Raw genomic sequence first — 23,581 nt, forward strand, 5'->3', positions numbered from 1 at the left:
TGCATAATGAATGTTCAAAGTAGGAATTGAGATAGGGTGACAGAATATAGGGCCTAAAATAGAAAAAACCCTCTTCTTAACTGTCTCCAGACAGACAGACACTGGGGCAATAAACAAGTTACGTATTTCATGAAAACTACTGAGTTCTGAGTAATTATCTGTTGGTTATTCTGGTCACTAGTCTGCAACTGGAACTATAAAAATCAACTTCTAATGATTTGCTCCGTGTTTCAAATTATGTTTGGCATATTTCAGTACATATTTCTATTCAGTTCAGATTATCTAAATGCATTTCCATTTTCTTTCCAGATCTTGCTCACAATTCTCCTCCAGCATGGACTTGCTGGACAAATTTAGTTCTTGATTGATAAGCAATAGTAGGTACACCCCATTATTACCATAACAGACCAGTTTGTAGAATTTTTTAATATCCTATAGGGTTGCAAATTACATAAAAGGAATCATTTTGCATCCAATAAAAATACCAAAAATTATCCAACATGATGTGTGAAAAAGAGGAATTTACACCTGTACCTTACATGGATATCAAATAATTTTTATTTACTATGAAAGAAACACAGAAGGAGATTAGAAGAGAGAACAATGACAAACATTTACCATTTGAAAATGCTGAAATGAAACAAAGGAAACAATTTTTTTACCACTTTTTGTTGCAGACAAGGTAGTCTTGAAACACAGAGAACCACTTTAATGCAGGACCAAGTAAAACTAACACTGTTCATAAAGAAAAAGTAAAAATGTGTTAGAATGCAAATTTAATACTTTTTCCTTTTACATCAGTGATCTAAAAAAAATAAGACAACCAAAGCACATTTCCAGAATCATCCTCCATTTTTTTTTTTTCACCACAGATCTGAGAACAAGGAAAAGCAACACAAAATGAATTTCTTCATTCACATGGGAAAGCTGATGCAGGTAATTTCCAATGAGGTATGTCCAGAGGTGGGGGGCTTATTTTAGTCTTCTACTTACTTAATAGTTTTCTCACAGTTTTGCTAGATACCTCAGAATAAATACTTTTGTATTTTATTTGGTTGATTTCTGGCATTTAGTTGGATGATGGACAGATTTTTTTTGTAAGTATACTCAGGATAAATTCAATATGTTCAAATAGGACTAATCTTTTATTATTTTAAAGTCAAACCTGGACAAACGGAAGCTTCATAGACTGAAAGCAGTCGCTTTATACAGAAATAGGTATGCCATTAGTCTTGTTTGACAAAGGTCTGTACCATTACACACAATAATATTTGTATTTCCCATTAAGAGTTCATAGAAAGCTGTCTTTTCCAGATTACCGAATAATTTAATGTGCTTAAAATTGCTCAGAAAATAATATTTCTTGAAACCTGCTGAAAACTTTACAAATTTGTTGTTACTAAATTATGCATCAATTTAGCAGAGCCCCTCAGCAAGGAGACTGTCCACAGATGTTTGGGATTCAAAAGCTGCTACCGCAGTGCAGAACGGAAGGAAGAAGAGATAACAGCGATATCATTTGCCCTGAATCCTCCTCCAGCCGCAGAAGATGTAATGGCCCCGGGCGGTATCGCTTGTACTCCTACTGTCTGAGCGCTGGTAAATCTGAACTTTGACAGTCTTATTTTTTCATTTATCTTTAAACTGCTACATGGTTATATATATTTTTTTGATTTGGTCAGGTTTTTTGCACCCCAGAGGAATTCAGTACAAAAAAAGAAAATTACACTGCTCCGATAGCCTTCCCATCTACAGTGGGTAGCTCAGCGATACAAGTCACCCAGCAATGAGTTCGGAAGAAAAACGGAGGATAGAACATTCTTGTTTGTTCAGATGAAATATTTATTCTCTGTACAACTCATACTAAGTGTTAAAATCCCCTCAAAAGAGAAAAATAAAACAATTTAATGGTAGGATTTCTTAGCATTCGTGGAGAACTAGTATGTGATGGTCACAGCAGTTCACTCAGGCCACCGGACTGCCCATCAGTCTTTCTTGCCGAAGAGCAATCAGCCTCTGAAACCACTTCTCTTCTGCTTCTGCCTTCTCAATAAACAGCTGAGAGACAAGGGGGAGAGGAAGAAAAGTAGGCGCAACTCATTAACTTTCTCTTTATTTGTTATAATCTGTTGAAATATGTATCAGCTATTTCAGTGCCCAAAGAAAAAGCCCAGCTGCATAGGGGTGTTAAAATACAAAGGTGATATAAATACATTAGTAAAGGTAGAGACTTTAACAATTGGAAAGCCAAGACATTACAATTTCAGCCTCCTCCTGAAACAGCAAGTTTGTCATATTGTGTAGGTCTTGATCTTTGTTAGCGATGTTCATTATACAGAACTTGCATTAGTTCATTTACTGCAAGTCATTTTTAACTTGCTAGTTCTTAAAAAACCTCTACTGTAAGTACTCCTATTTCCAATTACAAGTGGTCACAAAGGAATCTGCATCAGTTTAGCCACAATGATTTAAAATTATCTTAAGTTTGTCATGTATTTAAAGCTTTACAATTTGGCAAGGTGGGCAAGTTCTGAGTCTTCCACCAGGTTTCCCACTACACAAACCAAAAGCAATTTTTCCTAAATTTTTATTGAACAGGAATTTTTATATGAACAGGATCTTAAATTCCCCTGCATTAAATGAGTATGCTACTTTGTTATAAAATTTGTTTGTAACTCTAAAACTACATCACTGGTGAACAACTTCTTTTGTAATTATTCTCTGTTGGATGATGCAAGGAGCGTGATCCTTTCTGAGCCAATGAGTGGCCCATTAGTTAATGGTCTTCAGACCACAGATTATTTGATGAGCAGCACAGCAAAATGGTTGTTAGGTCACGTGAACCTGCTCTCATTCAATGGGCTTTCTTGTTCTAAAGATAAAGTAAATATCGACACACTTACATTTGGATGTGCTAAAGAATTATCATCTTGATATTTGATGGCAGTAGGGATATTGGCAGGTGGTGGTTCTTTTTCAGGAGCAGATGCATCACCAGTTCCCACTCCGATAGTTACAGGTTCGTACTGTAGTTCAGTAGGCTCTGCTGACTAAAAAGAAAGAAACACATCTGAGTATTTTATCCTCAAGCTCCCAAACGTGGCAGTATCTTAACCGAGCATTCAGCTTTCTTCCCATTGCAACACGTGCCCGCAAAAGGATCCTCATGCAAATACTTCCCAGCGTGCATAGCAGGAACACACTGGACATGGACTAATGTCCAGACTGAACACATGAAGTGCAAAAAAACGGTATTGCCAAAGGCAGTGGGGGAGCTTGCAGAACCGTAGCATTGGGGTTTTGGATCACTTCCTGAAGAAGCTGCATGAACTTCTTGGAGACTTCTGGAAAGGCAAGAAAATGCATGTTCTGGGGGAAACAAACAGTGATAATTCAAAACACCTCACCGTTAGATGGAAAAACTGAACCAGCCTTTGCTTGCCTACTTCCAAGGACAAAAGCATCCGAGTTCCCTAGAAGACTTGGCAGCCAAAATGCAGGTAAAATTCTGAAACCTGGATGTCTCATGTTAGGTTTTTGGAAAGCTGTCTGAAAACAATGCCGTTTTGTTTCAGGGACTAAATGTGGTCTTAAAGTCTGGCTTCAGTTACGCAGAATTAAAAATACTGATCTCTACCTTTAATTACAATGTAAGTGTTCAATTACTTTTGGATTTTAATTCTTCTGCTTTTCCTAAAAAAAATCTTCATTATTTTATACGATTTTAAAAGAATTTTTAAAAATCAGAGTTGCTCAGCATAGGTAGCATATACTGTCAAAACAGTTGATTTCTTTGAAATCCTTACACATTTAAATGTCTTCTCCCTTGAACTCCACACCAAGAACATAGAAGAGTCGTTGGTGGGATTCAGGATTGTCAACACTGATGCTCTTTCATGGATGGAAACTGTATTAGTAGCGCAGCTTCCACCTGACTTTGAAAGGATTATGCACCAAGAAAGGATATTGAAAACTTACCTTTTTGACTTCTTTACTTGATCTGAATGTCTGTGGAACAAAGGAGTCACTTTCAATAGCTTCAATTTCTTTTACTCGTTTCACTTGCTCTACTAGGGTGGCTTGGTCTACAAAGAGAAGGTGTAATGTCAGTATACATTAGTGTAAGCCTATGATAAATGCCGTGTCTAAGCAATGCCTTGAATATATTTTACAACAGTACATACCAGAAAAGAAACTTGTAATGCAGCCTAAAGTGCTCTGTTACAAAGAAAAACTCTCTCCTTTAGTAAAAATAACAACAGTGAGTTGGCCATTATTGTTCAATGTATGATATCATTCAAAATGCTAACTTAAGAATTTGCTAGAGATGTCCTCGCAGGATAACTGCTAGATTTATGGCATGAGGATTTCCTGGAGAAGTTAAAGATTTGGGGACAGTGCAGACAACTCAGTGGAGTACCATCTGTACGTAGCAGTAAAACTACTTCTGCTTGTAGGGAGGTGAATTTGGCTTCAGCTGCGGATGTCCGGAGAGATGTGCCATCATCTGTGTTCTCTTCATGACAAGCTATGTGATTAGTTTGGCATTAAGAGTTACACCGTTAGGTGAATTTGACAAAAAAAACCTTAGAATCTGGTAATAAAATATTCCTAATGTACACACTAACTATTGTGTGCTTATACGATTCATAGGTGACAAAATTGCAGCTGTCTAATCAAATGAGCAAAATCGCTTCTTTATTGTACCGTGAGGTCTCACAGCGCACATATATTTCACAAGATATTTTTGAATCCCAGGTTGAGATTTTATTTTGATGACGCGAATGCAGCTCCCAGTGACATTATGGTGAAGAAGAGCAGCTCCTGCCAACCTTAGTACAAGCTACGCTAAACACGTAACTGGGGTGCTGTCAGGTAGGTTTTGCCAGTTCTTTCACTGCTCAACCAGACAATCTTCTGGATAGATTAGACTGGTAGGAGACTAAGAGCATTCACAACGCAAGATGTACTTCTTTTTAAAAATCAAACTACTGATGGATGACAGTGAAGCTTCCTATTACAGCTATGTTGATCTAAGTTGCCAAAGGGATGGTCCGACTTCTCTCTCCCCCGTGCCTCTTGTGCAGTCTGGCGTTACTCCTTTCGCCAAAAGTTAAGTGCTTAAATCAGCTCACTTGTAAGGTGAAAGCTCACACTACAGCCACAGTCCAACAAAACAGGACATTGTCTCTGAAACTCAGACTTAACATGCGGCAGCAACATCGTGCACAGGCTGATCCAGTACAAACTCTTCTTCTAATTCAAATTTGTTTTTAAAAGGTTTTGTGCTGGTAGGCTTGATGTCAGAGCAGGTATGTCTGCACCAGCCAGAGTTCAGAGGCCAGCTATCTGCTAACACTCTCAGTATAAACTCTTTTTCTAGATGGCTCGAAAGAAAGTGCAACTGTGTCTGTCCATGCCTCTGCAGGTCGGTTCTGTGTGGCTGAGTGATCTGGTACTGAGGAGGTGAGCTCATGAGTCACAGAATCATGGTCCCGAGTGACAAAGTAAAAAGGAGATTGCCAAAAAGATGAGGAAAAAGCAACTTAGGATAACCGTGAAGTTTGATCGAAAATTTCATGAATACACAAGAATACTTCAAACACTACATAAAACACAAATTTAAATAAAAGAGCAATTGTAATTATATATTTGTAGTATATACATCTGTATGTATAAAAGGTTAAATTTGTTGTTCTAAAGAGACCAAAGGATATTTAAAATCAGGAAAAGTGCTTGCAGACCAAAAGAGCTTGCAGAATTATTCAGAAATTCAGATGTACCAAATTCTTTCTCTGTATACAAAACTCTAAATCCAAATTCATGTAGGTATACACATACACTGCAAAATACTTTCTCTTTTGCACAAGAAAAAAAGAAACTTAACTTCTATCCTTCTGCAATGACTAACCACTGAAAACTCATTTGAGTCTATTAATGACAAGTAAGCAGAGCTCCAGATGAGCAAATAAACTAATAGCAGCTCAGAAATATTTCTGGAATGGAGATGCCCACACTAAATTAACAACTCATTTTTTATCAACAGGTTGTACCGCAAAACTGCTTTCTTTTCAGTCCTGGGTAGTGTGGCTTGTTCATTACGGTACATCTGACACAAAGGTATTTGCTTTACTGTCTGTTTCATTTTCTGCTTCTTCAGATTCACAGCTCAGTTAATCTTCCTTACCTACTTCTACGTCTAACTGCAGTGACAAGCAAATCTTGAATTCATTCTGCCAACTGCAAGCTTTCGTTTACAATTTTAACCAATTTATCTCCATCTTATTTACTTATGAAAACCATTTGCTTTCTACATAGTACATTGGGGCCAGCCTGAAACGGTCGAGGCACTGTATCAGAGAGTAGTGGGCAGTTTTTGCTGTGAGCGGCATTTATAGAACAGGTAAGGTAGACAAAAGATAGGAAGAGATGTAACTGTCAAGCAGCAAACAAGAACCTGCCCCGTTGCTTAAAAATTATTTGGGAATATTGTTTAGTCTCTATGGATATGATGAACAGAAAAATCAGGGACATGCTAACTATTTCTGCATACGTTGAATGTGCAGAAAGTCAAATACACTGATGCTGAGTCTGGATAACCGCTTACAGCACTCTGACTGCTTCAGGCAGTGAGCTCGTACCTGATGTTTTAATAACTTCACTGAGGCCAAGCACGAGGTTTGCACCACTGCAGGAAACACGCAGCGAGCAGTACGCTAAAACCTCCCAGGGGAAGAAAGGCTGTCTGGATCCCAGAGATGCAGGGTTTCCTCAGCTGGAAAGAGAGGAGAGAGGGTGATAGCCGGGAGGGACATGGGCAGAGATGTGCTGGTCCCTTGCACGGCCAGCCACGTGCCGCGGGAAGCTTTACTGAGGCTTTGGCTTTGGCAAGGCTTCGGACAACAGCTGCACTACAGCAAAGTGCATGAGTACATCTTTAAGCCCGATTCTTTTGAATTTAGAAGGAAAAAATCACTCGCTTACAATTAAGCTTGTGTTTAAAAGTTCTGTTGCCTTGCTGCTAACGTCTTCTTTTTTAAAAAAGATTCCTAAGGATCCCATAGGAAGTATAAAAACAAATATACTAATGCCCTACTAGGGAGAGGGAATCATAATTCATCAAGCTCTTGGGTACATCTGGTCTGCGGGTAAATAAAGGAATGGTAAGTGTGCCTGGTAGTCACAGTGTTAAAACTAGGTATCAGAGAAAGGCAGGTGAACGTGGATTTAAAATCAGTTGCTCAACTCTTACTTCACAAAACCTACAGTCAGTTCCCAGCCTGTTATTAGTATCTTACATGAATCTTATACAAACCTACGGGAATGACAAATTATTAAGGGGGCAAAAATCACTAAATGTTTAGAATTACATCAGTGACATTAACTTGGGGAAAATGGACTGGAGGAAGCATAACCCATTAGCGTATGATTTTTTTGACAAACACATTATTGGTAGATAAAACGACTTCCATATGTTGTTTGTCAGATGTCAGTAGAAAGGATATGTATTTCATAGTAAAATCAAAAATAATGGAGTCAGAAAGCTAAGAGGCTACAGACAAAAAAAAAAATCAATACTAACTCACTGCAGAGCAAGTCTTTTTACCGTGTTATAGCGAAAAAAATAAACTAAATCTTGTATTAGGGCTCGTCGAGGCCATTTTTTATAAAAAGGCGATTCTAGCAGCAGTCACAATTACCATTCATGTCACCAGCTCTTTCCCACTGACACTCAGCCGTGGCGGTACCGCGCAGCAGCGTGGCTGGGGGAGCCACCCCACGGGGAGCCGTGGGGTGCTGGGGCACGGGGAGGGCGGTGGCGGCAATGGCGGGCTGCAGCCTGCGCCCGGCCCGGCCCCACAACCTCCCCCTGAACACCGCCCGGGTTTAAAAACATCGCTATTCATGCCCCTTACCGTAAAACTGATTCTATTAGGGGAACATTTAGTTAAGGTAATTTTATTGTAATCTAAGGATTTTTTGCCCCCGTTACCCCAGGCACGGAGGATTTAACTGGGAACACTGTCCTTCAGAGATGATTCAATATTTTACACTTCCCATCTCATTTACATCTTTCCATGTATATATAAATATATATACATCCTTTATAGCTGCTATTTTCATATTGAATTAGTCTGTATTAGCAATAATTTGAAATGTCACTTTAGAAATAAAACGTGTATTAATCCTTTAGACGCAGTCCAAAAATTTCACACGTACAATAATTAGACACACCAGAGAATCAGATAAAAGAAAAAGTAACTTGCCTGCAAGCTCTGCAAAAAATATTCCCATTTCTTTGCTTATTTCTAAAGACAAAACTGGTGATGAAGCCCGCTAAGAATTTAACAAGCATTGAAATAGAAGCATTAAACGACTAATAATATCTTGTGAATGACCCATTAAATAAAAACGTATTTTAAGTATTTCTTGTATAATCTTTAGGTGTAAATTTGTAATGCGTACTGGATTCATTGCTAATCTATAATCCTGACCATGAACATGAATCCATGCCTTTACCTAGAGAGTTTTCTTTCAAGCGGGTCTAACTTAAGAATCAAAGCAATGACATAATAAACCTAAAATATTCCTCAGAAAAAAAGTTTCTTCATAGTTTACTAATTATATTTAAGGGGATACAGCCGGTTAATTTCACTGACCTATTTATGCTTTGAAATACTTACAGAAAAAAGTTGCTATTTTTTCTGCTCTTTTATTTATGAGTTGAGGATTAAAAGAAGAAAACACAAATAGATACCAGACTAAACAAACCAACTAAAGAGGAAAATATTTTCCCCTTCATCCCATTTTATTTAGGGTTAGCTTAGGTGACACTCTATAATTTTTATACAACTGTATATATACAACTGTATGGATACAGTAACAACTGCGTTACAGAACTGTATGTTTTTTCAACAGAACTGTGGTTTTTCACATGCCCGGTGCTTTTTAACTGCTTCCTATTTTTACTTAAGCTGTGCAAATTGACATATTGAAAGAAAAATGAAGTTTTCATCTAGACAATTTGCAGTGGAGAGACAAAAAACTACATGGCTTTGAGACATATTGTCTTCTACAGTGCATTGCACTGAAATGCTTATATTAAACAAAATGAAAGCACTAGGAGGAGGAGGGAAAATCCAGCAGGATAGGTGGGATTCACTTCATTTTTGTCACCTCTAGACTTTACGAAACTTGGAGCTCTGTTTTTTAGGTTTTTTTTTCTCCCCTCCAATCTTTTCTCTGTGCAGGAGACAATGGGCAACGGCTAACGGGGGTCGTCCCCTGACACAGGTGCACACACCTGAGCCTGCAGGTGTTTGCAGAGGCTGACCGCAAGTCCTAACACCTTTCCCAGTGTCCAAGTGCCGACGTCCAGGGATGCCCGGGGTCACTGGCAGAGCTGCGTGGAGGACTTCACTGGTGCCCTCAACAGCCATCTCGGGACTGGCGATCTCAAAAGCAAGACCTGCACCAGCCAGCCCGGTACAATCATTTTAGGGAAAACCGGAGCAAATCAGGCAAGAAATGAACTCCTCCCTCAAGCTTTTGTGCAAACGCAATGTTCCCCCCTCACCCCAAGTCCCTTCTCCTCCTGCCTGGCTTGAGTCAGGTGAAACCCTCGGAGGTGGTGGGAGCCCCCCGGGGATGAAGGCCACCTCACCCCTGCTTTCCTTCCCGGGGAGTCTCGCAGCCCGGCGAGCAGCCCGGCCTCCGCAGGGCCAGCCGTTAGAGGGAGGCACCGCCACGCACAATGCCGGCCGCATCCCCGCCTTTGTCTGAGGCGTTCGGAAAATTGTGGCTGATGAGCCCCGAAGATGCTGCGAGCCGAGCATCCCTGCCGGGGTGACCACCGATGTGCAGCCGAAGGGGAATTTGGGATTAGTTTCAAAACTACCTCTGCCCTCTAACAACTTTAAGTCATGATAAAAACTGCTTGTTGCCGCTAACGTTTCCAGATCCTCTTAGCTGTGTCAAAGCGCTGTTTCAACACTTGGCCACACTATTTCCTAGCTCTTGAGATTTCCAGAGAAAGAACTTTTTCCAGCCAAAGTCACAGAAACAATAAAGCATACTCTAAAATGAGCAACTGTGGCCAGAGACAGTTTTTATTGTTAATTTGTATTCTTCAAACTTAATGGTAAGTACTCTGGTACTACAATTATAATGTATTAAAATAGCATGTTGTAAATACTCTAGTACTTACTAGAGAGAGTACTAGAGTACTCACAATTTGCTATTTTAATACATTATAATTATAACAGCTTTCACAGTATTTTAAAACAAGTCTGGACACTAATAGCTTTTTCTTTAAAAAGAATGGAAGTGTTGGGTATAAAATCAAGCAGAAGGCACGATGGGAAACTTTAGCAATTGAGTTCTGAATTTAAGAACATTTAATTTAAGCAATTTAAGAAGATTTGGACTTCTGCTCTAGCCATGCATTTGACCTGCATGCAGGTTGCCTTCACCGTTGCGCTTTTCGCGCGTGTGCTATTTCCTACATTTGCTCACATTTTGAGGCATTTTAGGGTATTTTTGAAAATATTCAAGGAAAAAGTCAAACTCAGCTAATAAAGTGGTAGGAAACAGCCCTAATACGCTTAAAATTGCTGGATATTTTTCTTCCCTTAATAGAGGGAGCAAAAGAAACCGTGGACGGGGACGACGGGGCGCAGGCTCGGGGCCGGCGAGCTGGCTGGCCGTCTGCCGGCCGCCCCCCAGCACCCCAGAACCGCACGCCAGCAGCCCGTCGGGAGAGCCGGCGCAGCCGGTGGAGGGCACACCGCATTTGTCACTGTGGCTAATATCAGAGATACGCCGCTCTTTTTTCTCAGCACACAAAAGCAAGATATGTAATTCAATGCTCAATTTACCCTTGTCTCGTAGGAGATTTTTCCCCGCTAATTGATAGAAATTAAGCCATTAATCAAGCCACTAGCCATCATTCAAACCAGGGAAGATGAATACAAACTTTCATCATAACCACCTTCCCCATTTTAGTGTTCATTAGCATTAATTTTTAATGCAATTATGCTATTCTTTTACGCTGAGCTCATAAATTACTGCTCTTTTGTTGCTCGCTGGCCTTGTAAAATCCAAGGTAATGCTTTGTGCTCTGATCTTAAAGGCAATTACTGGGTTCTTCTATCTTTTATATATCTCTATTCCAAATAACCTCTATATTGTATGTACAAACTAACGAGTGTATATATTACATATACGTATAATATATAACAATTTGTCTATGTTAAACCTATACACGTATCTATTATACACGTTCAGATCAATAAAAGTATTTCTGCATCTAGCCACACCCCACTATATACAGGGGTCCAACTGTATAGAAACAACTGAACCAAGGTCCTTCCACGTAAAATGTTATTGTACACTGGATGTGCAGAAAAAAAAATGGTGTATTGTAGGCTACCGTGGAAATAAGATTAGTAGCGGAACTTGGGCTGCGGATGAGGCACGCTGTAAGACGTGCAGGACAGCAGGGCTGAAACTTTGCAGGTGTTTAGGCTTTTGCATGGACCTTTCTTTGTTTACACTTCAAAAAGTGATGCTGAAAGTGAAGACGGGCGATTGCACGTGGCCAGTGGTTTTTTTCTACTGCACGTTATAGAGCGTGGTATCATCTGCAGAGTCTTTCCAAGATATGGTATTTAATATGTGTATTTTAACAGTTCCACAGTATCACATGCTGACACATGGTGCCACTGTGATGCTCAGTGTCAATAACAGTAACTTCCATGCTTTTATTCCAGTCCATATATTGATTCTCAGTAACACATCAGGGGAAATGCATGGGAGCTACAACCACCTCTGGTTGCCCTCAAACACTGAATACAATTTAAGTGGCTAAATGAAAAATGAAACATGGGTTAGAAACATCGTTGTTTGTTTGTTTTTAATTATTTTTCTTGCTTCTTTCCTGGGCCAGGCCTTTAGCTGGTACACGAAATAATGCCATTCACACCAGCTAAGTATCTGTCTAGCACCAATAAAATATGATACATGTATTTAAAATCCCATTTCATCTAGGCCTTAGCCAGCATAAACAAGACAACTCTCAGTTAAGTCTCATACTTAGCCCATAGATTCACTCTGGTCTCTCAGATAAATACCCATTTGACATGTGGTAAGTACACATGTAATGTTGGCACGGCCGCCGAGATCAACAAAACCCCATTTTTTAACAGAAGATAAAAAGACTCCACACAAGGGATTGTGGTTTAAACAAATGGATACAATTTCTGTTAACTTTAACCAAAGGAACAGTCTCCCCTAGCTTCATAGGCTCCTTAATTCATCCCTTTTTTTTTGGTGAAGGCGGACACGGGCTCCACGCTGAGATGCTCTAACTTGCTTCTTCACGATGCAGGCAGCCAGCAAAGCGCTGAGCAGTCTGGTGCTGGCACAAACTCTGCCCGAAACAGCGTGGGCAGCAAAACACATATAATCCAGTAAAACCTTCAATACGATGCTCTTTGTACATATTTTCTCACTTTGAGGTAGGTAGCGCAGAGGTACAGGTGTGAATATGGATGCGGCTGTCATCTGTAAACCGCAGCCGGCCGAATAAATGAATGTATTTTGCAATTTAGACTCTCTCCCTTATCCCCGGTCTATCAATCCACCTCCGATGGAGCTTGTAACACTACAAATCCTGAAGCAGTTTTCAGAGACTCACTTCATGAAAAAAAATAACCCACAAAGCAAACCCGACCCAAACCAAAGGAAGGCAGCAAGGCAGGCTGTTTCCAGATTGGGAATCCTGCCACGCAGGCTGATTACCTTGGCCTACGATCATACCCCAATCCCAAACATTTTTCTAGCCAAAAACATTCCTATTTTTTCTCCCAAGTTTGGTAGAAAATAAAATTTGAGATACCAAAAATACATTAGCCAAATTTTTTGAGAGGTCTTGTAGAGCCCACTTGCAAAAGGTTATTTTAAATCTGTACTGATGACCCTTGTTAGGCCATTGCTTAAGACTTCTTTTTTATATATATAGATTATACGTTGCCCTGGTAACAATTCTTTTAGTGAAGATTGCCTAACCCATCCTGCTATACGATCCTGCTTTGAGTTGCTTGCAAGTTGTCAAACCTGAAATGTTTTGGGTTAAAGTCTTCTGTGCTCGTGTCTACCCCATGCTTGATGTTTCGCAGAAGATTTCAGTCCAGCTGGTCCAGCTGTTTATGAAGACACAGTGAAACGGCATTGATTTGCCATTTATTGGCACACGACTTCTAAAAATTCAGTTACTGCTTTTGCCCTCCTGGTCAAAATCCACCTTCATTTAGTCAAATCATAATACTTGGAAATCCTGTTTGCTCCTGCTTTACCGAGATTTCTTATTTTTCAGCCCCGAAAGTCTGAAGATAGGCTTAATATACACAACGTTGCACGGTTTGTTATGTCCAACACGTATCTACAAGCTTAAAAACCTCAGACTTTATTTTAAATGCTGCTGCTGCTCCAGATGATGGTGAAGAAGATGGTTTAACAGAGCCAGGCATCCATTTCTCTGGAGCTCTCTGCAGCTCCTGAGGTAGGGATGAAACCATCCCAAGTGGGAGTGAAAAAGCCAGGAGGGAACAGGCGGGTTGCACAAACGGGAGAATGCACGGCAAAGGAGATCGGGGTGGAGGGAGAGCTGGTGACGTTAATTGCAGTTAATGTGCCCTGAAGAACTGCATCTGATACCAGACTTTTCCTCCATCTCACGGGAAGAATCGCAGCATGGCCATTAACCGCCCTGCCCATTTTCTGCGGGAAATACAGGGGTCTGACCAGGCTGATGTACCGAACAAATCACGTATGGCAACTGAAGTAAGTGGGAGCTGGGTTTGGGTACACAAAATGCAAAATTAAGTATGCTGAAGACAATGTTCTGCTTTTAAAGTTCTCCAAAGTTGAAACCCCGTTATACTTCTGTCTCTGCTCTCCTCTTAAAAACCCAGAATTAATAACATTCACTCACCTCACTGGGCTGTTGTGAGGATAAAAGCATTAATGTTCGTGACACGTTCAGACCCTGTAGTGATGAGCCCCCAGAACAGCCCGTGAAGAAATTCATAATGCTGCTTTTAAGATGAGGTTTGAATAGCTACAGTCAAATAAAGTACAGAGCTGCATATTGAATAATGAGAATATAAAATAATTAATAGTTCCTATTAACTAAAGACTGTCCAAAATGAAACAACACTGACTGAGGCAGAGACCCTGAGGAAAATTTGCAATTATGCACTTAGAAGTCATAATGTTTGATTCTGGTTTTTTCCTTCATTTCCAAGCGTTTGATTTGTTTTAATGCAGAGGTGCGGTTTTGGTGTGTGCGTGCATGAATGTACGTACGTATTTGCGCACGCACACACAAATGCGCTTTCTTCTAAGACACAGCTCAGAATAGGGCCACAGAGATAAGGCATGGGCTCAAACCTCTCCGCTAACGAGTACATCGCTAAACAAGATGCCAAAATAAAAAAAGACTAAGAAGGGATTTCACATTTGGTTAGCCTTTCTTTTTATATTCTTTAAGAATATTTTGCTGCTCCAAGCCTCTAATTTAGCTAATCCCATTCACCCACTTAGAGGACGGAGCCCTCCCAGGACACAAACAACCTTTTTTTCCTTTGTGTCCTTCCTTTTTACACGGCAGACAACGTTACCAAGCCAGTAGAACCCCACAGACCACCAGCCAGCCTAGGTATTGAAGTAGGGTCCGTTTACCCCACATGCACCGTTCATTAGCACTCAGCTATATAAAGTGTAACTGGAGAAGCACGGGGAGGGGTGCTGGCTAACTGGGATGGGCTTAATCAAAAGGTGAGTCTTTGATTTGCAAATCAAAGACTTAAAAAAAGGAGGGGAAAAAAACCCTTTCTTACAATTGTTATTGGAAAAAACAATTATAATAAATTCCTACTCCGGGGAATATGTGTAGTGAAGTAATTTTCCCCGTGTCCCAGTACACGGAGCCCCTGAAGGCCTCTCTCCCGATGGAAAAAGGCCTTGGTACTGATCAAGAAGGGGTAAAGCGTCCCTCCAGCTTTCTGTTGCTGTTGGCATGAGTACTTTAAGCCAGACTCAGTCCAAGAAAACCGAAAACCTAAGTGGCTGACTGTACTATTCAATTTTTTGTTTTGTTTTTAATGAGCATAAATCTTCAAAGGGAGGGCACGTGGTCGATTATTTCGGCAAGGGGTTTCGTCTGTCCCTACCCAGCCCTTGTCCAGGGAAGCCCCTGCACTGGCCGCCTACCCAACTCCTGCATTTCTGGAGCTTGGGACAGGACTAAACGTTAGGCCTACGGACGAGGCTCAGCCTATCGCTTCTGTGCATAGGGCTTGTCACGGCTGTACAATCAACCCGGCTCCTCAGGACACGCCGTGCACTCTATTTACGGTTTATTTACCCTTTGCTGTATAGTTTTGTTTGTTTCTGTCGCATCTGTTGGCTTCTTTCATTTTTCACACATTTCTCACATTTCAAAAATAGTGTTCAATTCATCCTCACTCTTGTAAAATTTATTTTCCCCATACATCAAATATATTTTTGTTTAAATCGAAAAAGAAACTGATGATTTGGAGACAAATACAAAGTGTTATTTCATTGCTGGAAGGAGCCCATGCATGATGTGGTTTTACTGTCAAAATGTAGATCTGGGAATTTTGCCATGTTAAATTATAGGAACACAGGCCCAGGAATGGGGTAATACCTTAATGCTTCAATGTGAAGGAAAGAAAACACGACTCAATTAAAATATACACTTTGGGGATTTTTCTGACACTCTATATACTTGGGAAAGCTGCCACCTACCCTGACCTTTCTGTTATAATTATGTATGTCATCTTAAATATCGTTAATTTAGTCTGTATTTCACTCATCCTACATGTTTACCGAGTGTCTGGATTTTTTCTTTGACTTTAATAACCGATATTTTTCCAATGAAGAAAAATACTTAAATAAAATGAATGGCACAACTTTCTTGCAATTACTTTGGAGAACAGCAATATAGACTTAAATAACCAGCAAATATTTAGATGCTTGATGCCTTGAACATATGTATTTCTTTTAAATTCAGCGTGATGACTTACACATGAACTTAGAGGCAATGCATATGTTTCTGTGGGATTGTAGTCTAAATCAAAAAGATAAGGCTCTTCTGACTGCAAATAATTAATTCATTTAAAGGCCATAGAGCCATTTCTCATTTACATTGAGCAATGTACTCAATTACTCCTCTAAGTGTACATTTTAACATAAAATTAGACTACAGTTATGGTATCCTTACTGGTATCTTTGACTATTCCTGCTTTTTAGCTCTCTATTTCATAGAGTTTAATTACGAAGCGTGTTCCATGTAACTAAATGGCTAAAATAGCTAAATGATCTTTAATGATACATGACTTTTAAGAAGTATCCCTTTAGTATAGGGATAATTTTTCCACTGTAATTTTTCAGAAAGCCTCGCAAACATCAGGAGACAGCACACCACAGCAAGCGCAGGACCGGAGCAGAAATTGCTTGGGTCCGTCTCCATCACGCTGTATCGACACAGAGAGAGAGTAAAAGCAGCCGTTTGTACACTGATGATTAGTCCTTCCGTATAGTTCAATAAGCACAATATTTAAGTTAAAATAAACATTATTTTTTTTTAATGGCGTAATGAGCAGGTTGAATGCTCATTCAGAGATGCCAGGCTGATGGGGCAGGGCGAGCCTCACGCATCCGCAGACACACAGCGTCTCCTAAAGCCCTTGCCTGCAGATTAGCCTTTTCTTATTTCAGGAGCCTTAAACTATGGACTTGGGGACCATAATCCTTCATTTATAGTTCACAAGGCATCTATTTCCAAAATCTCAGAGTTCGCTAATCATCCATGATCCCCCAGAATATCATGGTACGGACAGATCAAAACCTGTATCGCGGGTAAGTTGGGGCAGCAGCAGCTACACAATAGCTACAGGTTTTGAGAAGAGAAAAAGCATACTAAGATTAAAATAAGACATTACAAGTTTTGCCCGTTATAAAGACGTATTAAATGGAAAAGAAACCCTCTCCCCAAAAATCCACTCAGCATTTAAAAGGCTGTCTACCTTTTACTTAGAAATAGCTTTGCTTTAAATTTGCACAACTTATAACCCACAAAAGCGTCTACACTATTTAATAACTTTCCAGCTGGTAAATTGATTTCTTCCTTTCTTTATTTGCTTCTAATGCGATGGGAGCACCACTCCAGTTTTTAGGTTCTCAGTTTGCATCACAGACACAAACAATACAGCTAATAGCTCTAGGAAATTGTCATTGCTGCTGGAAGCCAAAAAGTAGAGTCTCTACCTACAAAATTTGTTTATATAAACCACTGTAAGTACTACAGTTATTTTAAGGTATTACTTTCTAGACATATTTAGATTTTGTAGCCACCTCAAAATTCTTGAACTACGTTTAATTAATTACTTGACAAAGAGTTTTAAACTAAAAATGTAAATACTGTATGCTTTTCTTGAGAAAAAGAAAGAAAATGTATGTATCCTCTTACACGTATGTAAGCCTGAAATCTCAGAGGCGCACCTTCATTGCTTTACAATTCCCTTTTTAAGTATAAAACCAAGAAAGCACAACCATACACTTGGAGAATGATAAGAAAACGATTGGAATATTTCAGGAAACTGAAGAATAGGCTCTGCTTTCCTCTGCTTTGGTTCATGTGGTGAAGTCAGTGCTTTCCCCCCCGGCTGGGAGCTGTGACGTAAACTGATTTCTTCATTTCTTTATTTGCTTCTAATGCAATGGGAGCACCACTCCAGTTTTTAGGTTCTCGGTTTGCGTCACAGACACAAACGATACAGCTAACAGCTTTAGGAAATTTTCATTACTGCTAGAAGCCAGAAAGCAGAGTCTTCACCTAAAAAACCTGTTTATATAAACTACTGTAAACCACACCAGGACTTGCCATGGGACAGCACGTCACGAGTTTGCTGAGTCTCTGCTATCACCACCAGAGCTGTCCCCCACGCCTCTGACTTAGTAACTCTACGAGAGACCCCAAAAGAGGGCTATTTTGTGTCTAGAGCCACTGTGGAACCTCGGGTCAACTACAAACACACCAAAACATTATGAAACCGTTTCTGGCGGTGATGGTGTAATAGGTTTTGACTGAATTGATTGCTCCCTGACAATACGCGACTCAGCCTTGCAAATGCATCAACTCTGTAATGAGGAGCTATTAAGTCTATTGATTTTCTGATTTCAATTGATAGCTAACAGGCCAAAGCTACACATCAATATTTGCGTAACTAATACCCAAGAGCTAACAATTTTGACAAATGAAAACCTCAATAGACCAAACAGTGCAAATTAATGGAAATTTAAAGACCGGACCTCAGAATTTAAGTGAAATATTTAATGAATGAATAAATGTACCTCATATTTCTGGAGAATTCTGGGGTTTTTATATGGGGGAAATAAGTAAATACATAGAAACTCCCAAAAGAATGCTCTATTCTTGGTATCCTAATCTGGGCAATTCTGCAATACAGAACAGCAAACTCGAGATGTCAGCTCCTAAACCCAGACTATTTCAAAATGAATAACTGAAAAATGAAAATTGAATAATTTTTGAATAATTTGCTAAATCAGACAAAATATATGCATATTGCAATGGTACAAACGCATGTCCAGATTGCACATTTCTGTATACAGTTATTATCACAACCAGAAACCAACCTCTCACAATCCCCCTTACCCTTGAGCTTTCTTCCGGTTTGGGGTTTTTTGGGTTTTTTTTTAAATGAAGTTGGAAAATCAAAAAGAAGCAGTAAAAATATAGCTTCCACCTAAGCAGGATAAATTTTCCTTTTTTTTTTTTTCTTTTTAATAGACAGAATGAACGCCCAAGACAGAGGAGGAGATGATGATTACATTGGTAATGCGTGCGGTGTCCACATGTCCAGCCACACTCTTTCAGAGCAGCTCTTCACCTATGAGCAAACTGAAAGGCTTCTCTCTCCCTTCTGTTTTCTTTGGACAAAATAAATCCAGTCCCATCAACTGCTGCCCACAACCCGTATTTTCTACATCTCTGACCATCCTCCTCGTGCTCCATCTTTGCTGCCTTATGAGAGGACTGAAAATCAAATCTTTTAACTTTCCAAAACGAGAACTCCCGTCCCTTTTGCTGCCCGCCCGGGCAATTTCTCCTGCTCCTCGTTTCATACACTGCTGTTTATTTTCCCTTTTAGAAGCAGCTTTTCAATACGTAGCTATAAATTTTTTTTTTTAAAATGACTGAAGTCAGATAACTAATTACGTGATTGCTTTACAATCCCATTACCTTAACTGATGCTTGTCTCAGACTTATCCTTTAGCACAAACAAATGCCATAAAGATGACAGTAAAATACACAATATTAATGAAGTACAGAAGCTGTTTTTGTTTTTAATCTGTCTTCAATTTTGAAGACAATTAAGACTTTTTTAATTTGTAAAAAAAGTCATAAATTGCCTGTGAGAGAGACCATAAGTTTATCTGTATTTTCGCTTTTAGAATAGAAGTAGTTAAAAACTGAGTATTTGATGGTCTTCTGCAATTGACTTGTATGAATGTGCCCCACCTCCAACACCTTTTCAAAGGCAGCAACGAAACAGAACTAAGGTGCCAATTTTTCATCTAAAAATATGTCTTTGAAAGGATTTGAAATCAAATATTTTTTCACATGATGCTGATGAAATGCACTGACTTATGGTACATACCCAGGAAGGGAAAATAACTCTATTTGTTAGTTGAGGTTGTAGCTTTGAACCAGCACTATCTACTTATGGAGGGAGAATGTACTTAGCGCTTTACCTGCTTGGATATCTTTACAGATGTAAAAGTAAAACTTTAATTATAGCTGCTGTATTTCCTAAAATAAAATACCAGCTTCAAAATTATATTAAAATTTATGCAGATCTTGTTGATGTTGTATCTCTCCTTAAAGGATCCCATGCATTAATGTGCTTCATTCCAGGAGAAAATTTATCTGATTTTTTCCCTTCGTAAAAAGTGTAGGAAAAGAGACAAATGCTGCTTTGTATTTTAATACAGAGGCAAAGCAAGGCACTTCCACAGATGATATAAGGGAAGTTATTATTTTTAATCTACTTTTCCTTCAATTTCCTTACAATTTCCCTGTAACCATCCGCAGGCTTTGTGCATTACTTCTCTGTTCCATGGATTTTCAGCTAATGCATGAAATAAAGCCAAATTTTAGACTATTCATATGCAAACAGAAGGATTAAAATAAAACATTCTTCTTTCCAGGTGAAGCACGCGTGTTCATAACACTGAACAAGAGCAGCAATATTGCAAGCAGCACCCGTTCACTCCACAAAGTGCAGCTGGCTCAAAGCAGATACAGGCAAGACCGACATGTAGGAGCTGTGCGTATGTTACATGACCAACATCTGTTTCTCCATCTTTTTCTAGCATCAAACTGCAATTGTGTAAATTATCTCTTTTACTTAAGAGACCACGGTGTTATCTGAAATTCTATCATCTCAGGACTTGTGAGTTTAAAGAACAGGTCCCTAAACTTCAGCATTTACCCAAATTATGCCCTATTTTTAAGCTGCCTGTGCCCACGCTTACATCCCCAGGAACCCTATTTCCACACACAGTGACTCTGGCTCCTGTGGATCAGAAACCCTGTCCCTGCAGATCCACATGTCCGCGCACCAACAGAGGCAAGCAATTTGGGAAACATGACCCCAGCCCTGCATTCACCATGCAACACTGGTGAACACTAAAATATACCACGTTTATGATAAAAAATTCATGGTTTCTTGCCATTTTCTTTGCCATTTCTGTAATCACTGAGGATAAACTTTCTAAATTGAGTGAGAGATTTGCAGGTTGAACATCTTGCTGATAGTCAGATCACTTCATATTAATTTAAAGAAATCTAATAAAAGGAAATAATTTTTTTTTTTAAGTTTTCCTCAAAAACTTAGTTCTGCAGAGTGCAAGTATTCATTAAAAATACATCTGGAAGAGCCCATCTTCTGCATGCATGAATCACAGCAAGCATTCAGGAAGCCTTTACAGTCAAAGGCTATTTCATATCAACACAACCCTATTTTCTGCTCACGAAATTTCCATTCTGGCTCACATTTTTTACATAAACCCAGGCAGCAAGTAGGTAAAAGGCATCCAAGACATTTTGAGTACAGATTGGCCATCTCGTGAAGGGACTCACCGCAGTACATAATGTTTCCTAGTGGGAGATGCCAGGGACCTTTCCTGATCGATAGAGCCCTATATTAGCACACTTCTCATTTTTACAACACCTAAACTGGAAAACAGCATTTAATGGCTCGTGTAGGTTTCCTGACAAATGGCCACTCCATCTATTGTATTTGCTTTATTCCCTTTAGAACTTAATCTTCAAAATCGTATTTTACACAGACAACCTGCAGCCGGAAATCCAGTAAACAAAATTTGAAAAGCACAACACAAATGGCAACCTTAGAAAAGCAGGCAAACACCGATGTGCACAAGCGCAGGCTTTCTCCAGCAAACGTAATTTTTGCAACATGTAATACTTTAAGATCAGTTTTCTCTTCCCCACTTATTCCCCCCTCCAAGAAACCCCAGTTCTTGCAAGAATTTGATACTTGTGATAAACCAGTCAGGTTCCAATGGCGATTTCATTGCATTAGATTAATGCACACCGCCTCTAATAATCTTTGTCTAATTAAATCCCAGTGGCAACATTCCTAATGGCTCCAAATTTTGCTTGATTGTGAATAATCAGGCTCGTTCAGCCCATCAGCAGGTAGAGATGCCACTTGAGGTGCCCTGGGGTGGACACGGTCCTTTCCCGTCTCACTGCCCCTGGGGCAGAGCTCGGGGAAGTTCACCGGCCCCCTTGCCCCATGAACAGCCCCACGCCATGGGCACCCCACCAGCCCAGCCTACCCGCCTCAGCAAGAATTGACTGAAATGTTCTTAAAATAACGGTATGAAAAATCAATCCGTCCCAGTTTTTTTCCTAAAACCCTCATACTTTTCTTTTTACAGTTTATGCTTAAATTATTTTAAGAAACTACAAATATTGCTTTTTAGGACTTTAAGGGCAACTGCCCTAGGGCTGTATCCTTACCTGGGGTTAGGCTGTGAATTTAACAAATCTTTACGTTGAACACATTTTTCAATAACTTTGCCACTGTTCCAGCCCTGCTACCAACAAGTGAGTATTTCTTGATAAAGGGATATTTTTACCCAAAACACTGTGTAACCTTTGCAAGTTAGCAACGCTGAACAGCCAAAAATCTCCTTCGTTCTGTGTGTCCTTACCGTGTCCCCCTGCTCTTCCCCTTCTGGCACAGGCATTTCCGCTTCTGAAAGATGCCCGTTATATTGCCATAGCCAAATGGGATATAATTTCCCATGTCTTTAACTTAACGAGAACGCTGATGATTTGAAACTTTATTAATGTCAACTTTGGATTTAAATGCTGTCACACAACATATGCGATGCCCTTCATGTAAAACTCAAGTCTGATTTTACCGGTGGAACTTGGCTCTGTCCTTTTAAATGCCTGAACTGAAACCTCAGCTCTGCTAGAGACATCCATAGGCAGCTTCCCTCTTTATTTATTCCCTGTTTATTCCCCCTGTATTTTTTCAATGCTTCAGGTTACACATTAGCTCAGAGGAGCATTACGTTAGCAGTACAGTTTTTTCTCTGTCTAAATAATTTCTTTCTGCACAAACTGAAGAATGGTGATATTTTCAAATACTTTTACAGCACAGCCTCTGTGCTTCCCGACCAAATACCTTACAGAAACATCCTGCCCCTTCACAGTGGTGTCAAAGTTGTGTGCCCAGTACAGCAATTGGAATTGGACGTTAAGGAGGTAATTAACATTTCAATTCCTTTTAACTCAGTACACAGAAAAAAATACAAACTGTAATATCATGCGAGCAGTGTTATAAAAACACACACGGATAAACTTAACCCTGGCGATGACAAGAAGAATGTGCTGTTTCACTACATTAATGGTTCCCAACTCAAAATTATTCAAGAAAACATACTTTTTAAGAGCAAGGACATTTTCTTTTCCTTCCCTGCCAAATTTTGCCAATAGAGCAATGTGCGGTTGCAGTAGACCTTCCTATCTACTCTTTTGGGAACTCTGTTGGTGCTATGAAAACATAAATACATTTTTTTAAGTCAAGTGCTCATTAAGACCAAGCTGAATGGGGGCTTCTGAATCCAAGCTACCCTGGCCACGTGCACACGCTCAAATTGAGGTGTAGAGTCCCTGACTCCTTCAATCCCCCCGGTGAGCGAAGCATCCCACTCACCTTGGCCGACGGCTGCTGGGAGGCACACGGAGTCCCCCAGCTCTGGCGAAGGGGAAAATCATAGAATCATAGAATGGTTTGGGTTGGAAGGGACCTTTAAAGGTCATCTAGTCCAACCCCCCTGCACTAAGCAGGGACATCTTCAACTAGATCAGGTTGCTCAGAGCCCCGTCCAACCTGACCTGGAATGTTTCCAGGGATGGGGCATCCACCACCTC

The 23,581-nt window shown here is 39.9% G+C and overlaps 1 protein-coding gene across 1 annotated transcript in view; it reads right to left on the minus strand.

Annotated features, from left to right (window-relative positions):
• Nucleotides 1-1,823: 1,823 nt before the first annotated feature.
• The window catches only part of RSRC1 (arginine and serine rich coiled-coil 1), a 176,515-nt gene continuing 154,757 nt past the window's right edge, over nucleotides 1,824-23,581 (minus strand). Inside the window, exons 6-8 of the mRNA XM_009279087.2 lie at nucleotides 3,979-4,085; nucleotides 2,904-3,050; nucleotides 1,824-2,058 (exon numbers count right to left, since the gene is read on the minus strand). Coding sequence (XP_009277362.1) covers nucleotides 1,966-2,058; nucleotides 2,904-3,050; nucleotides 3,979-4,085 — 347 coding nt within the window. The 3' untranslated portion in view covers nucleotides 1,824-1,965. The remainder of the gene's footprint in view (nucleotides 2,059-2,903; nucleotides 3,051-3,978; nucleotides 4,086-23,581) is intronic.

This window comes from Aptenodytes forsteri, unplaced genomic scaffold (assembly GCF_000699145.1).
Source record: "Aptenodytes forsteri isolate BGI_AS27 unplaced genomic scaffold, ASM69914v1 Scaffold299, whole genome shotgun sequence".
Lineage (NCBI taxonomy): Eukaryota > Metazoa > Chordata > Aves > Sphenisciformes > Spheniscidae > Aptenodytes > Aptenodytes forsteri.